This window comes from Lepidochelys kempii, chromosome 3 (assembly GCF_965140265.1).
Source record: "Lepidochelys kempii isolate rLepKem1 chromosome 3, rLepKem1.hap2, whole genome shotgun sequence".
Taxonomy (NCBI): domain Eukaryota; kingdom Metazoa; phylum Chordata; order Testudines; family Cheloniidae; genus Lepidochelys; species Lepidochelys kempii.
Genome location: NC_133258.1, coordinates 134304420 through 134321917, shown reverse-complemented (window position 1 = coordinate 134321917; position 17498 = coordinate 134304420). Strand labels below are relative to the sequence as shown.

The 17498-nt window shown below is 44.7% G+C and overlaps 1 protein-coding gene across 1 annotated transcript in view; it reads right to left on the bottom strand.

The window, feature by feature from the left end:
* Positions 1–17250, bottom strand: part of TBCE (tubulin folding cofactor E) — a 58033-nt gene extending 40783 nt beyond the window's left edge. The window contains exons 1-3 of the mRNA XM_073338150.1: positions 17166–17250; positions 14540–14677; positions 12537–12621 (exon numbers count right to left, since the gene is read on the bottom strand). Of these exons, the coding sequence (XP_073194251.1) occupies positions 12537–12621; positions 14540–14639 (185 nt within the window). The 5' untranslated portion in view covers positions 14640–14677; positions 17166–17250. The remainder of the gene's footprint in view (positions 1–12536; positions 12622–14539; positions 14678–17165) is intronic.
* Positions 17251–17498: the final 248 nt, after the last annotated feature.

Genomic DNA, 17498 nt, shown 5'->3' with positions numbered 1-17498 from the left:
GCAGACAGACAATGGTACTGAAGCCAGGGCCAGCACTGATCTCAATGATGATGTCTGCGCTAAAGGCATTGAGATCAATAGCGTCTGTGTCAACGGGCCCCTCAGTACCCTCAACTCTGCAGTCTGAATCTTAGACAGTGCAGAATACGGGTTATGATGAACAAGACTACTCTGCAACCAGAGCAGGCAGTGCAAACAATATGGCAGAACAAACAGCAGCCATGGCAGCTGCATGTTCCTGAATTAATCATGAATGGAGAGCCAGAGAAGGTCTGATGCCACCTGGTATGCCAGTGGCATAGAAACAGGCAGTACTGATGCAGACAAAGTCAGTGCTGACATCATCTGTACTGGACTCAATGGACACCCCATCGCTGGTACCAGAGTCGATGGTACAGTGTCTAACGGATCTCAGCACAGTAGTGGGGAGCAGTTAGATGGCCCAGCTCCTTCCCACATACCCGAGGAATCATGGTGCCAGTCAGCACGCTCCTCTTAGATGAGGAGGCATCGCTCCGAGTCCTGGCATGGCATCGGTTTGTCTTGTGAGATTTCTTCCTTGAAGGACCAAAGGAAGGAGAGCGATCCCTCTTCCTCTCGAGGAAATATCAGAACTTGGGCTTGGAGCAACTCCTCATGTCAGTTCCAAAGGCCTCCGTGGGACTATCTATGGAGGTCCCCAGTGTCAAAGCGGTTCCCCCTGGCCTGCTCCAGAAAGTGCTGCTTGAGGCACAAGTCACTCATCACTTTTGTTCTCTTCTTGAATGACTTGCAGACTGAGCACCTTTCCTTAACGTCTCCCTGTCCCAGGCACAATAAGCACCGAGTGCAGGGTTCACTATTTGGTACAGCCACCCCACACAACGGTCTGTGTTTAAAACCTGGTGAGAGCATCCCACCAGTCTAAAATATGCTGCTGACTGCTACTTACTAGCAAAAACTTAAAGGCACTATTAAACTAGCTATATACAACTCCTCCAGAAACAATGGATAGAAAGAAGCATGATGTAAACACCACATAGAACAGTCCGACTCAAGCCGTGGGTGGTGAGAATGAACCGAAGGGGGTTGGTATGGTGCTGTCCTTAAATAGCCTGGAGAGGGGCAATGGAGCCAGAGACACGAGCGCTGTCCCTATAGTTATTGCTAAGTAAAGTTCTCTGGCTTTGGTGCACTGGGCACACGCGCACTTGAGTGGAACACCCAGCTGTAACCACTCCAAGAACTTTCTTTATAAAGAAAAACAATTGTTTCTAGCCCTCAGGGGTATGAAGAAAACTTTAAAAATATTAACCGACATTATAACAATGCAGTGTTGTCTTCCTGTCTCTACAAACAGCCTGAATGAGCAGTATGAATTGCCGTCATTGTATTGGTATGCTAACTTTAAAACCTAAAGATTATAATTAAATGTTAACATTAAATGCTGATAATTTTAGCAAAAACATCCAACTAATCTATTTATCCCACAATCCTATATCACTTCCCAGGCTTCCTTGGATGCCAAAAAGCCCTAACTAACTGTTCCCTATCAGTTGACAAAACCTCCAGCTTCCCTCTGACAACCTTTATGTTACAGTTACGTTTTCAAAACAAAAATCTGCAGTAAACTGAAATCTGAAAGGGTGGGGACAGTGAGAAATGAAATAGACTATCAAAACAGACAGACTACTGCACGGACTAGGTTTTTCATTTTCCTATTTAATTAAATAGAACCTCAATTTTCAATTTATCTGAAATTGCTGCAGAATTGCTAGTCTGCTGCACCAGAATGCCAACAAAATTAAAGGATCTTTAATTAGATTAGATCCACCTTGTCACTGAGTACACAGGACTTTGACTATTAAGTCTTAGAGAATATTTGTACTAACACCAAAGACAAAAAAAATCTCTCATTTAACAGTATTCCATGAGATAGCACAAATCAAAGACAAGTCACTTTTGAAACGAATGAATCAATGTTCAAACTGCTTTATAATTTAAAACTGTATAAAGTGACTAACAAATGTGTACATTTACATCTGGTTTATCTGTATATAGCATTGTAACCTAGCCAGTTCAAACCATTGCAACTCTGATTCATTCAATCACATCAAAGTCTGAATATGGATTAATTTTATGCTTTCAAAAAAGTAATGTTCATGTAGAACCATTATATATAGATAGATAGATAGATTTGAAGGATTATATTTACCAAGGGAGAACTCCCTTTTTGAAAGCAATAAATGCCCACAAAAGAGCACCTAGATTCCTGTGTCACATTTTCTGCTACATTTTAAGTACAAATTTGATTCTCTGAACCCTGATGCTAGGAAAACTTGGAGACTCTGATAAGGTTGGATGGATGCAACTGGCTGAGGGTTGGTATATTGTGCTGTATACCATTTCCAGAGGTAGCTCAAGTTTAGTATTATGAGAGAAGAGTTAGTGAAATGTAGGACAGGAAGAAAAGTGAGCTGCACAAGCATGATAATGAATGGTTTCAGAGTAGCAGCTGTGTTAGTCTGTATTCACAAAAAGAAAAGGAGTACTTGTGGCACCTTAGAGACTAACAAATTTATTTGAGCATAAGCTTTCGTGAGCTAGAGCATAATGCACCCGATGAAGTGACCTGTAGCTCACGAAAGCTTATGCTCAAATAAATTTGTTAGTCTCTAAGGTGCCACAAGTACTCCTTTTCTTATTATAATGAATGAGAGCAGTAAATAGCTAGACTCTAGAGCAGAGGTGGGCAACTATGGCCTGCGGGCCACATCTGGCCCGCGGGACAGCCCTGCCCAGCCCTTGAGCTCCCAGCCGGGGAAGCTAGTCCCCAGCCCTTCCCCTGCTGTCCCCCCTCCCTCGCAGCCAGCACTCTGGGCGGCAGGGCTGCACGCTCATGCAGGGCAGCGCAGCAGTGTGTCTGGCTCCCGCCGGGTGACGCAGCTCCCGGACATGCTGCTCTAAGCAGCGTGGTAAGGGGGCTGGGGGGGCAGTCAGGGGACAGGGAGCAGAAGTTCGGGGGCGGGGGGTGTTCAGGGGATGGGGTTGGATAAGTGTGGGAGTCCCGGGGGGCCTTTCAGGGGACAAGGAGCAGTGGGGTTGGATGGGTCAGGGGTTCTGAGGGGGGCAGTTAGGGGGCAGGAAGTGGGAGGGATCGGCTAGAGGGCAGGGGCCAGGCTGTTTGGGGAGGCACAGCCTTCCCTAACTGGCCCTCCATACAGTTTTGCAATCCCAATATGGCCCTCGGGCCAAAAAGTTTGCCCATCCCTGCTCTAGAGGAAATTTAAGAAACATATCTTCAGAAATAAAACTTGTCTTCTCAATAACACAAATAGATTTTTCCTGATTTGTTAGCCATTAATCATCTCCTTAGAAAAAACTGAATATCACTAACTTTGCAGATCTATTTAGCAAGAATTGTCTAATATACTACTCCTTGATAAGCATTTTCTTTGTTCTAGATATAGACAAATCCCGCTGCTCCATTACTCTGTTCTAGAATTTAGGTATGGAGCCATCTGGTTACTTTAGACTTGGTTACATATAGTAAGTCTGTGTTATATACTTTTGCTAATTTTGATAGCTGTGTATTTTTCAAACAATAAAATCTTTACTGAAATTTATGAAAATAAAATATATAAGGGACTTGTTATAGTTAAACATGCCTTTGTTACTGTGAGATTACATTGCTGTGATGTGCTCTATAAGAGGCTATGACCTGGAACCATACAGAAGCTGAAGCTAATGCAAAATGCTATGACCCACTTATTAAAGCAGAGTTGCATTTTGAAACCACATGAGGGCAGTGCTTCAGGATCTGCACTGACTCCCAATAAGCTTCTAGGTGGAACTCCATGTGTGGGTTTTAATCTATGAAGTCTTAAATGGTTTGGGTCCTGGTTACCCTCTCCCTGAGCCATACTATTATGCTTGAGATCAGCAGACACATTCAAGCTGAAGTCCTTTCAATATAAATTAAAAGGACTGCACGTCGGGTGTTCTCTGTGAGGGGCCCACAGTTTTGAAATTTGCACCCCTTCCTCACTCTGTCCATCAGAAGCCAGATTTGTTAACCTTCTAGGCATGCTGCAAAACCCATTTTCCCCCCTTCAAGCTATATTAAGGGGCCTGATATTAGATTATCATTAGTAGACAAAACAGACCACCTCTAAAAACAAACTAAAAATGACCACAGCAACATAGTCTGAGATCAACTCACCCCCTCATCCCTGTATTTTCTTAAATATTTAGGGGTGAAGGGAAAAAATCAGACAGGGAGTAGCAAGAGAGATGGGTAGTGAAAGTTCACAGATGGAAGGAGGAAGAATTGGCAGAGAGCAACTGGAAAAAATGCTGTGGGATGCAGCATCCTGTGGAGAGGGCTAGATAGAAACACCTTTTGGGGGGAATGGGAAATAAACCATAGCAGAAAGGTAGAAGATGAGGAAAATACTGGAGGAGCAGGGAAGATAGGAGGAGTGTGCAAGCCAGAGGTATATCCAGCGAACAGAAGGTGGCAATGGGTGTAGCAAAGATCCCCAAATTGTGGGGTGTGCCCCCCCAAATTGTGGGGTGTGCCCCCCCAAATTGTGGGGCATGGAGAAACATTGGGGGGCACAGCTGGGGCCCAGGCCAGCCCTCATAGGGGGCAGGGAGAAAGCACCCCCCAACTCCACTTCTGGCCCCAGCCACCGGCCTCCTTACCCTTGTCCGTGTCCCCCGCTCCCGGCACGGACAGGGGTAAGCGAGGACGTAAGATAAAAAGTTTGAGGACCACTGGGATGTAGGGATAAGTAGTAATGGGTGTCATGCTGCTTAGTATGGAACACAGCTAAGAGAGCCAATCTCAGGTCAGGCTACCAGGAAACAGGGCACGTACCCCAAACCGGTGGTATATTCTCATAAGATTCCACCAAGTCAGTAACAAATGTGTGCTACCAAAATACTATACTAGTATTATGAAGCTACAGACTGTCCCTTTCAGGCCCTCTAGCTCCTCATGCACCATCCAGACAAACCAGGCTTCTGTGATAAAAGATTATTAAAACCAAAAATCACATATTAGATTCTTTCAGTTCCAAAGAACCAGGTACACATCCCTGGTGAAAATATACTTCAGATCTTAGCCAAAAACCATGCTGGTAGCAAATCCTTTGGAAACTAAAAAACTAAATGTTTATTAATATAAAAAAGGAAGTGTGTTAAGAGGTTAAAATCAATCATATGCATTACGGTTGATTTCAGAGTTTGCAGATCTGCATAGCAGTGATGTTAAATCTGCCAGTTTGTAATAAGTCTCTCTGGTTCATCCAAAAGATTGGAGTCCAAATGACAACTTAGATGTAGAGTCTGTTAGAGTCTTTCCATAAATCTTTTGGGGCATCCCAAGTAATTACTTGGGGATCTCCATCCAATGGCTCAAACTTTCTCTGTTAAAGTTAAGCAGACTAGAAATGGCAGGATAGTGCCTGAGGTTTTTCTTTTATAGCTGAAACATGCTGCCAAGTGTCTTGAGCACAGCATGCATCTGAAGATTCCTCTTTGCTGAGCCCCAAGACCCACCCTTTGAAATTACCATTCTATTTCCTATGCATACACAGGTAATCCAGCTACACTGATCTACATGAGGCAATTGCTGGTTATTCATTACTGCAGGGATAGATAAGCTGAAGACAATATAGGTAATATTCATTAGATTCATGCAGTATATACTATTCTCCTGAGGGAATTCTGCACCAAAAAAAATTTCTGCAAAATTCAGCATATTTTTATTTGTCAATAAATAAATGTTGAGGCTCCAGCATGGTGGCAGGGAACCCAGGCCACCAGCTGAACAGAGGTGGGAGATCACCCTGCAGGTGCCCCTCCCCCACCCACAAAGAGACATAGACTTGGCAGTGAGGCAGCAACAGTGCAAGGCCTGGGCCTGCCCCAGAAACACCCTGGGGCCCAGCCCCTCCTTGCCAGGTGCACCAAGATAGCAGACAAGGAGGGTAGATCTCGCATGTACGCCCAGCCCTGGCCCCTGATACAGGTGTGGGGCAGGCAGGCTAAGGGCACCAGGACCCATGTGTAGGGGCTTAGTGTGTGTGTGTGGCGGGGGGGGAATCAGGTTCTGTATGGGGAAATCTGGGCGTGAGGAGCTTGGTGGTGGGTCTGGGTGCAGAGGGGATCTGGATGCACAGGGACTCATTGGGGGGTTCTGGGTGCAGGGGGAATGGGACTCTGCAGTGAGGGTCCACATAAAGGTGGTTGGAGCTCAGCTTGTCCAGGTGCAGGTGGGGTGTGGGTCCAGGTGCAGCTGGTTGGGGCTCAGTGAGGTGGTCCAGGTGCAGGGGGTGGGGCTCGTCAGGGTGGGGGTTCAAGTGTGGGGGGCTCAGCAGGGGATGGTCTGGGTGCAGGTCCAGATGCAGAGGGAGAGGCTCAGCTGGTGTCCGGATGCAGGGAGAGTGGGGGTTTGGGGGCTCAGTGCGGGGTTTTGAGTACAGGGTATGCAGATGTACAGGGGCTGGGCAAACAGTGGAGCCGCTCCCCATGCGGTGACCCCGTCCCCCATGGTTAAGAAGCAATGGAGGCAGGAAGTGGTGCAGGAGGGGTGCACACCTTCCTGCAGCTGGGAGAGGTTTCTGGAGGGTGGGTCTGACCTGGACCCAGCCACTCCTTGCAGGGGAAGAGGAAGTCCTGTCCTCCCCCTCCCCCAGCCCAGCCAGGACTAGCAGCTGAGCCCAGCACAGGGTAGGAGCCACCGGGCATCCCCAGATTTAAGTCTCCACCAGCTGCTCCAAACGCCATGCCCACACTACTGGGGAGGGGTGTGACACCACTCTGGTGGCTTCCCTTTGCTTCCCCATCCTTTTTCTGTGGGGAAGCAAAGAAATCTGCAGGGGACAAGAATTCTGCCTGCATATACACAGCATCTTCCTTGGTTTCTTATCAACACAAATGAATGGGCCTAGCATATTAGTCCTTTTAAGCATCTTTTGATGCCCACGCACAAGTGAAATGTCCTGATTACAATTCCTCTCAATTTGCCTTTAAGGGTCACACGCAAGTTACTTAGCTGCCAATTTTAACCTGTGCTGGTTTGCTAATGTCACAGTGTGTAAATATGGAGGCAGACAGGACTCACAGCAAAGGTAAGCAGCAGCAGCAGCTGGCAGAGGAATACAGCAGAAGGTCAGCTAGGAGGAAGCAGCAGAGGGCAAGCTGTGGAAGTAATATACAGGGTAAATGGGAAGGAAGGAAGATCAGCTGGCAGACAGGTGAAGAACACAGCAGGAAGTAAATGAGCAGTTAGGATGTCAGCTGGGAGGCAGTCTGGAAACTTGCATTTGTTGGTGGGGAGGCAACTGGGAGGGAGTAACCAGTTATGTAAACAAAGACTGTCATCAACATAATAGCATGTCACAGTGAAAGGATTAATCAGCCAATCAGAACATAGCAAAAAAACCTCTACAAAATTCAAGACACACTGTTTCTCAATGTAACTACACCACGTGCTTTAGCAATCATGTTGTGCGTACTGACATGATGATCTTGAGACATTATGGGGCTACCAAGAGTAGGGGAAATCGTTTGGGCATCATGCATCCAAATTTTCAGTTGGAAATTACAAACCAGCCCTAATGATAAATTTAGTACTGGCAGCAGGCTTTCCCCCCAATGTATTCACAAACGTTCCAAATACCTACACAGGATAAGAAAGTACTTGGAAAAGTATCTTATTTATTTAAAAACTACTTCTAAACTGGCTTTGCAAAACATACAATAGTGAATTGCAGATTACAGTAGTTACAAAAAATGCATCGAAAATACTTTCACATAATATACATCATATCCTACTTAACTAGCTAATTTCACTGTTTTTTTTATAAATATAAAAATATAAAAACCTAATAATTCTAACCACATCACTATCTAAAATAGCTTAATATGATGTGAAAAACTCTCACTCAAAACCCCTGATAGTTTGAAAACATGATCAATTTAAATGCTCAGCTTCCCCACCCATCCAAAAAAAATTATTACATATCACATAATTCAAAAGTTTCTTCAAGCAATAAATCACAGCACTTTTGCAATCACGGTCTTAACCACCACCTCTCTTACATGTTAATCACAACACAAATTACAAATGGCTTTGGGACCGGCATGGGATCCTGCCTTGGGCTTGGAGACTGGTGTGTAGCATAATTTTTTCCTGGGTATCTGACTGTTGAATCTTGCCCATATGCTCAGGGTTTAGCTGATCGCCATATTTGGGGTCGGGAAGGAATTTTCCTCCAGGGCAGATTGGAAGAGGCCCTGGAGGTTTTTCGCCTTCCTCTGTAGCATGAGGCACGGGTCACTTGCTGGAGGATTCTCTGCTCCTTGAAGTCTTTAAACCACGATTTGAGGACTTCAATAGCTCAGACATAGGTGAGAGGTTTTTCACAGGAGTGGGTGGGTGAGATTCTGTGGCCTGCGTTGTGCAGGTCAGACTGGATGACCATAATGGTCTCTTCTGATCTTAGCATCTATGAATTTTTTTCTGTTCATCTACCACACCCCACTTCTGTATCATGGCATCTGTCATCCTCCTCCTTTCACCCTTCCTTCCTCCTTACTGGCTCCAAATCCCCTTGCTCACTACCCTCACGACTCTACAGTTCCCATTAGCTCCACCTGCACCTCTTTCTCTCTCTGCCAGTCAGCACAAATCTAGGTCCCACATGCACATCCTCACCACCTCCTAGCCCCCCCTTCATCCCCACATCCCACACCCATCTCCACCACAGCCTCCCTGGTGCCACCATTCCTGTCCTCACCCACATTAACCACTACCTCCTCAACCCTTTCTCTTGTGTCTGGAACGCCTACCCCACTTCTAAAGAGCACAGCCATCCACAATCTTTCATAGCTCATTCTTCCTGGCTCTCATGGACACCTGGATTCCTTCCTCTCACAGTGCCTCTGCAGCTACCCTCTCTTATGGAGGCTTCTTCCCTTATACTCCTGACCCCGGATCAAGCTGTCAATCAGGCTGATTACCAGGATCAATCATCCACTTTAGTATTCTCCAGAAAGATCTTCCCAAGTTAGAGAAACAATGGTTCAGAGGCAGAAAAGTGAAAGCCTCACCTCCAATTTAAATACTCTGTATTCATGAGTGGGGAACATGAACCAATTATTGCCAGAGAAACACTAATTAAAGCACAGTTCTGAAAAGAGGTATTAAAACAGATTTAAATAATACACAAAATTTTAAATTTGATAGGAGAAACTGTACAGTTTTGGCTTTCTATTATATTCTCTCAAAGATTTCCTTTCCATAGAATCACAATATCTGGTATTAGAGAAATTACAGCTGCATCATCTTTGGGTATTTTTGTATAATCAGTTGAGACTTTTTGGAGTATGTATGGCTTTGTCAGTTGCCTGTTCAGGCTGGACACCTTACACAGACACATACACTGCACATACTTGTATTATATCTCTCTCCTAAGGGAGAGTGCAGCTAATTATATCTTGGAAACAGAGGATCTCTTTACTAATTTTTTCTTCAACTGAATTCAAAGCAGTTGGGCCACTTCCATTACGAATTACACTATTTAAGAAGGATGGCAGTCTTGGGACTCTCAACTGGAATACTTCTGCTAACGGGAGTTCAGTAATGTGTAATTCTTTTTCTTCCATTAAGAATGGCCTTATCTTCATTAAGCCTAATTTTATTAGTTACTATTATTAGATATAGGGCAAAAGAGTATCCATCCCTCAGAGCTGTATAATTTTCCCCCTTTTCTCTTCTAAAGAATAAGCTTAGCTTTATCACCTCCTTTTCTGATAATGAAACCTCTAGGGCTTCCATGCCAGATAAGTCCTGAATTTTAGAAGATACAGGCTGAAAGCTGTGATTTACATTAGCCAACAGAATCCATCCCTTCTATTTCTGCCTCTTTGCTAAGGGTGAGCAATAGCTATTTTGGAATCCCTCTGGGGAACATTAGCTTATTTTTCATTTGAGTCATTAAACAAAATAATGGGTAAACTCCTCTACAGCTTCAAGGAGAGGCTGAACTGCTGTCCCTCATTAAGAATTCAGAACACCAGGTTTTCTGAAGGAGAGAAGCAAGTTCTTTAGAGAGTCTTGTAATGCTACTGAATTCTAGATACAACTGTAGGAATCACCCTTCATCTTGATGTTTCCCATTTGATTCCTATGGCTCTCTTGGGACACGTGACCTGGGGGTAAACTACATCCAGTTTCTCTCTCAATAAACAGAGAAATATGCTTCATCTCATGCACTGCTGTTTCTATAGGACACCCTAAAATAGTGATTCTCATCCTTTTCTATACCATAACCCCATTCTAACAGAAGACAGTGGCAGGACTCTTCCCATCTAGTCATAAAGAAAGATGGATGATCATGTCCCCCACACCAGGCCTGGCTGCAGCCTACAAGTTGAGAACATATCTGGGAGGTACTTGGAGAACAGCTATATATTGTGCTGGGGGTGGGGTTGGGGAGAACAAAGTGTCCCAAATATCACGTATCTCCTGTTATGTGAGTCAGAGTAAGGCAGGTACTGCCAGTTTTCACTCATTTTCATGAAGGAAATCCTTACCATGAAGTTCTTCTCTCATTGCTTGTGCTTTGGAAGAGAGATTACAAACTTTTCCTACTGATTTGAGCTGGATGTGTCATACACAAGTCAAAAATTCTTCATCTGCAGATGCCAAGAAGTTTCAGTTTCTAAAATCAACTAGCATGAGCAGATGGTCATTCAGATTTGTTATGGGAATGGCAGTCTGTTTACTTCCTACATTAAATATAAGCATAAAGTTTCCACTGCAAAACCACAGATGGTATTTAAATTATCTTGTATTCTGTCACTTGGCCGCAGCAGTCATTTCCAATGGTAAAACACAAAAGACTAAAATAATAAAAAAAAAAAATCACAGAAAACATAAAAAAAGTAAATCGGAATAGAAAAAACTGGCCCTTCCTCTCCAAATATTCATGGCAATACATTTGATTATTTAGTTTGATAAAAAAAAGCTTGTTACACTATTTAACAGTACTAAATTTTGGTTAAAGTTTTTTTTAGTATTAACAATAGGTTAACTCCCCTGTGGCAATTATTGAGAACTTCAGGAGACAAGAAAGTGACAAGAAGGTGAGAATCTCTTCTCTGGAAATCTCCAAAGACTTTAATACACCCGGGATGGATAGATCTCAGCTTTGCACAAGGGAAGGGAAAATCTGTGGTGACAATCCATTGTTTCCAACATCAGTCACTTCCATGATAATAAAAAGAGGTCTTCTACACAGAACTCTTAATTATTATAGAAAAACATTATGATGTCAAGAGGTCAGCATAATTTTCCTTTTAAAAATTTCTACCAGAATTTTTAGTCTTAATTTCGGAGACCCATAAATCAGGAAACACAAGATTTAAAGTTTGGATAAAAATATTAACCTGTGCTTAATCATGCGTTATGTACTTCGAGTACAATTTTTACCTCTGTAACCTGTACCAAAATACTCCACATGTACAATCTGAGCAACTTGCCTTCTGCAATTCTTGACTTGGGAGTGTTATTTATAACCTTAATGTTACATCAATGTAGACATTACATTAAAAAAAAAGCCACCATACCACTTACTCTGATGCAAGTACTCCCAATTTGATCCAGACTGGGGAAATTGTACAAGGATAACAATTTGCATTTCTAAAGGGTTTTCTTGGGAGCACAGAAGACTAAAACGTCCGCAAGTTTTCCCCCTTTTTCTAAGCACACAAAATTACAAAATACTAACTGAATTTTTAAATACAATATAAGGCTCTCTAAAGAATTTTAACAATGGCAGGCAAAAATAGTAACATCAGACAAGAATTAAAGAAGGGAAGAATAAAAGACCGATTTTACACAGAGTGGAAGTCAAAGATATTATGCTTGCTCTCACCAGGCTTTGTTACCCCCCCAAAAAATGCATGCCAATATGGTCTATTAAATGCATCAGACAACAAACGTCTTCCCCCTCAAACCAAAGAGAAAGAAATCGTAGTATTATTTTGTATACCCCCTTGAAGTGCATTTATGAATAATTTTAAATCTGAATTCTAGCTATATTCAAAACTAAACATCACCACAGAATTGCATAAGGAAACAGTCAGCAGAACACAATGATTTTCCCACTTTACTACAGGGCCTAAACGCCCTCTACTCCTTCCAGGACACAGAGTGACCAAAGACCACCTGTAATAGTGCCCAGAAGTCAAACCTTGTAGATGCACGAGAACCTCCAGGTCAGCAGCTTGATATTAGTCTATGGGTTAGATCCTGCAACTGGATCCACTTGGATGAGTGGAGCCAGAAGTAGGATCTAGCCTCTAGGATTTAATGCAACTTCAGTGGCCCTTAGAACAAGCCCTAAATACTGAGGGACAGAACTCTGAATATTTTACGAATATTCACCATTTCTATTGTTCCTGGGTATGATCAGTGTTTATCTCTCTCTTCCCCCTTTGTGTCTTGGTCAAATATGTAATCTTCTTAAGAAGATACTTACGTGCATTTAAAATACTGTATTCCTTCATGGCTGCCATTATGCTTTCCTCTTTGAGGACTGTCCCATTCTACTCCAAGCCAAAGACCTTAAAAATAATAATAAATAATAATATATTGATTCAAAAAAATAGAAATTTGGAGTTCAGATATTTTCTGCCCAGTACATTTGATTCATTATGGGTATACAACCTTTCTCTATAGTACCAATTTCCAATATAAAGCCCTACTTACAAGCCCACCTATAATTCTGGCATTCAAAAATTGATTTGGCTTAGAAGTTGCCACACTTACTTTGAAGGCAATGAAAAATGTTTCTGCAAAGTTCTTCCTCCTAGTTCTCAAAATGTAGTTAATATTTTTAACAAAAACTATACTTTGGATGAGATTGTTAATGTTGAACTGTTAAAGGAATTCTTCAGAAAGGCTCAAGCGTCTGGAGAGAGAGAGAAAACAGGAGCAGGGAAAGAGGCCCAGGGCTATGCACAGTCCTACAAAAAGGTAGGAGAGGGACTATTATCTCTCCCAGGACCACAAATGGGGGGTCTGTGCCAGCACAGAGAGAATCCTCAAACTTTACAAGTGCTAGGAAAATTATGCATCTATACCCTCTCTCCTGGGTTAATGAGTTACGAAATTGACCTAGCAGTTTGTTTAGCCCAGGCTGTTATTACCTCAATCAGAAAGCATCCTCAAAATTAAAGTAATGTCAAAAAGTATTTTGTTTAGGAAATCACATACCCCAAAGCTCTAATAGAAAGAGTTCTAGAGACACCACACACTTTTGTTGTTTGTGTAGGACAAGAAAACTAATTTTAATCTATGAGTTTATTGCAAGATATTCACCCTAGGCGTAAATTCCCTTTAAGCTACATGGCTGGGCAGGCTATCAAGTGCCGCCACTTCTGGTGTAGCACTTCTGGTGCCCCTCCCCCTGACCCCAACTCCACAAAGCAGAAGTGGTGGGCATAACAGGGCTCAGGAGGGAGGGAGCTTGCTGGCAGCTCCTGCTGTGTTTGAACCTTCTGATCTACTTAAAATGGCAGTGTACTTAAAGGGGCAACGCGCATCTCTCGGTCACACACACACCCCCACACCCCATGTGTGTGTCTGTCTCACATACACACTGTCTTTCACACTCACCTCCCAACACATACTTGTATTATTATTGTTACTTCTTTCAAAGTGTGTTATTTTAGTTTTTTGACTGGTCTATGCATTTCATAAGTTTTATTTCTCTTACACTTAAATTTAATTCTTTCAGTAATGAGTTCTAAAATGCCTAACCTGTCCTGGCTGGAGTAATTATCCCTATGGTAACTTTTTTAAAACTTATATATTACACCTAGGTTTTTGGTTTCTGTTGGTGGTGCACATACGCACATTACCTCAACATGGTGCACATAACAAAATTCATTTTGCACATGGATGGAAAAAATTAGAGGGAACACTGTCCTAGGCCATCTCTTGTCCTCTCCCTTCAACATTCCCTGGCTACCCCACCCAATGAGTATTTTCCAAGAGAGTAATGGACCTCTCCATAGTAGGGTTGCTTTAAGTGGTATGCCCCAGATAGCATTTCTCCATGTTGGAAGCAAGAGATCTTGCAATAACGTTACATTCCATTTAGGATAAAAAGGTCAGTACACGTAATCAGGTCACTATCCTAAGAATAAGATGGTTTGCTATACGGGTGAGGCTTTTGGTCATTGGAATCAGTTTCTCCCCTTCCTAACATACTGTCATGACTCCACCACATCATCAGTTATATTAAAAAATAATTCCATTTCATTTTAGGTATTAGGAAACCATTGGAAGTTTTAGTACTAATGAGGCTGTACTGAAGCTAACAGTATTTTGCAAAGTTACCAGAGCTGCTCAGCAAAGTAGGCCAATCTGCATCAATTAGTAAACAAAACCAGACAGATAGCAAATGGCACTATGATCTACAGCTAGTAGCTTCTCATACAAAAGTTAACCTTTACATTTACAAAACATTAACTTTACCTGTTGTGGGAGGAACACTACCAGCGTACCTCACAGTTGCATATTCTGTATCACAAAGGATTCTTCGACCAAGCACATCAGAAGGCACACTACTAGTCATTGTGAGAAATCTGCAGTCCAAGGCACTTATTTAAGGATCTGGGGAAAGGGAAACAACATTGCTGACAAATACACACAAGTGCTTTTAAGTTACAATTTTTGGTTTTGTTTCTCATTGTTCACAATTTCCTCTTAGAGACAAGAAAATAAAATTCTTCCTCCATCAGTCTTATACCTTTCAGTCTGGCAAATACAGATTCTCCCCTGCATCTCACTCTGATTTTTCTAAAAAGAACAGGAGTACTTGTGGCACTTTAGAGACTAACAAATTGATTTGAGCATAAGCTTTCGTGAGCTGCATCCCATGAAGTGAGCTGTAGCTCACGAAAGCTTATGCTCAAATAAATTGGTTAGTCTCTAAGGTGCCACAAGTACTCCTTTTCTTATTGCAAATACAGACTAACACAGCTGCTACTCTGAAATCTGATTTTTCTGTTACTGTTGCTTGAATAGCTATAGAAATGACACTTATTACTCAGCAAGTTTTTTAGTCACAGGTATTTTCTTATTGTGGTTTACCTCCTAATTCTAATTTTTAAAGACCATCATGACGATTTTCACTCCTAAGTTTCATGCCTCCGATAATGCAGAAAACTCCACCTAATTTTTTAAGACTGACCCTCTAATCCAGTGGTTTTCAACCTGGGGGTCCAAAGTCTATGTCTAAGGGGTCCGCAAAAGGTTGTTACCATAGAAGAGTGGTTTTCAACCTGTGAGCTGCAGAAAATCCCTGGGAGTCTGCAGACTACGTCTAAGACTTCCAAAGGGGTCCGCAACTCGATTTGAATTTTTTTAGGGGTCCACAAATGAAAAAAGGTTGAAAACAACTGCTCTAATCCAGGCATTCTCAAACTTCATTGAACCGCAATCCCCTTCTGACAACAAAAATTACTACACGACTCCAGGGCTGGGCAGGCGGGGGGGGGGGGGGAGAATACTGAAGCCTGAGCCCACCCGAACCCAGCGGCCCAGAATTGGGGGGGCCAAAGGCAAAGCCCCACTGTGGGAGAGGCCAAAACTGAAGCCCAGGACTTCAGTCCCGGGCATGGGGCCTCTGGCGGGGGTCTGGCAGGAGGAATAGCTCAGTGGTTTGACCATTGTCCTGCTAAACCCAGGATTGTGAGTTCAATCCTTGGGGGGGCCATTTAGGGATCTGGGGCAAAAATTGGGGATTGGTCCTGCTTTGAGCAGGGGGTTGAACTAGATGACCTCCTGAGGTCCCTTCCAATTCTGATTCTATGAACTTAAGCCCCACCACCCAGGGCTGAGGCCCTCAGGCTTCGAGCCCAGGTGGTGGGGCTCAGGCATCAGCTTCGGCCCTCGGCCTCAGCAAGTCTAAGCCAGCCCTGGCAACCCCACTAAAACAGGGTCGTGACCCACTTTGGTGTCCCAACCCACAGTTTGAGAACCACTCCCCAGCAGACCAATCTCAAAAACTCGGCTTTCCTATACGTGCTCCAGTCTCAGAGCATTCCTGCTAATTAGTGCCTTTCAAGAACAGGAAGCAAGAGCTCCCTTAACTGCATATTTGAGAGTGAGACTCAAGTCAGATATGCTCAAAGAAGCAGAATTAGGAGGTAAGGGAATTATCCTCTCTTCAAAGCTAGGCATTCTGCATGGATTATAACAATACAATACAATGCTTACTGTTGCACCATCCATTAAGAACAGAGCCAAAGCCAGGCAATTAACACAAAAGATATTTTCTTTTTCGTTTAATGGTGGATAAGATACATCAGCCCTGCAGCAGGGCTGCACACAGTAAACCTGACTAGTGTGTTCTGACAGACAATGAAACTCTCCAGAGCAGCGGTTCTCAACCTATTAACCGGGGTGGGCCACATATGCAGCTCTCTGTGGGTTATGTTTCTACTACCCCTATGGCCCTGAGGATGTCACAGCTGGGTGCTGACTGGGTTGAAAACCACTGCTCCAGATGTTTAACCAGCTCGAGTGATGGCCATGCGGGGTGACAATCTTTGTACAGGGTGAGGCGAGATCAGGCGGCTCTCCCGGCTCAGAGAGAGCTTGAGCCGGAAGCAGGTTTTCCAGTTCTCCCTAGAGACCAAGGGCGCTCCGCAAGCGAGGCCCCCGTGGGGGCTAAGTCTGCGGGGCAGAGGCCGCCCTCCTTTGGAGGGAATGTGCCCGTCAAGCCTTGGGCTGCAGCAGCGAGGCCCCGGGACACCCCCGGCAGCGGGTCCGCGCGGTGCAGCCCTGCGAGGAGGCCGGGGCTGGAACCATGGGGCAGGGCGGCTCCCATGAGACAGACCCGCTGAGGCCATCGCCCCGCGCTGCCGGGAGAAGGCCGCAGGGTCCCTGCACCAGCGGCGCCGCCAGAGCGCGGCGGGGAGGGGCCGCCCCGCCAGCCGGCGCGAAGCAGCCCGCGCGGAACCGGGGAGGGGCTGACTCGGCGGAGCTGGGCGGCTCGGGACCCAGCCGCTCCCCAGGGCGGGAGGGGGCCGTTGCGTGTCCCCGGCCCGGGGGTCCCGAAGCCTGACCGGCTCCCGCTGGCCGCTGTGACCGGTACCTGAGTCCCGCAGCAGCGCCCCTGCTCCCCGGCAGGCTGGCGCTCCTCCCGGTAAGGACCGTTCCCACCCCAACCAAACCGACAGAGATCCGCCCCGCCCCGCCCCGCCGCCTTCCCATTGGTTCAAAGCGCTCTATGCCCGCCTATTTCCCCCCTCCCCATTGGTCGCCTCGTCGGAAACACTAAACCGCTCCTCCTCCTTCTATAGTCACAGAGTCGGCGCCGTAGAGACTCCGGGGAGTTCTTCAGTCTCTCCTCATATGGAGCTGCGAGGTACCCGGACCACAAATCCCATGATGCATCGCGGCGAGGAGCCGCTGAGGAAGGTGTGCA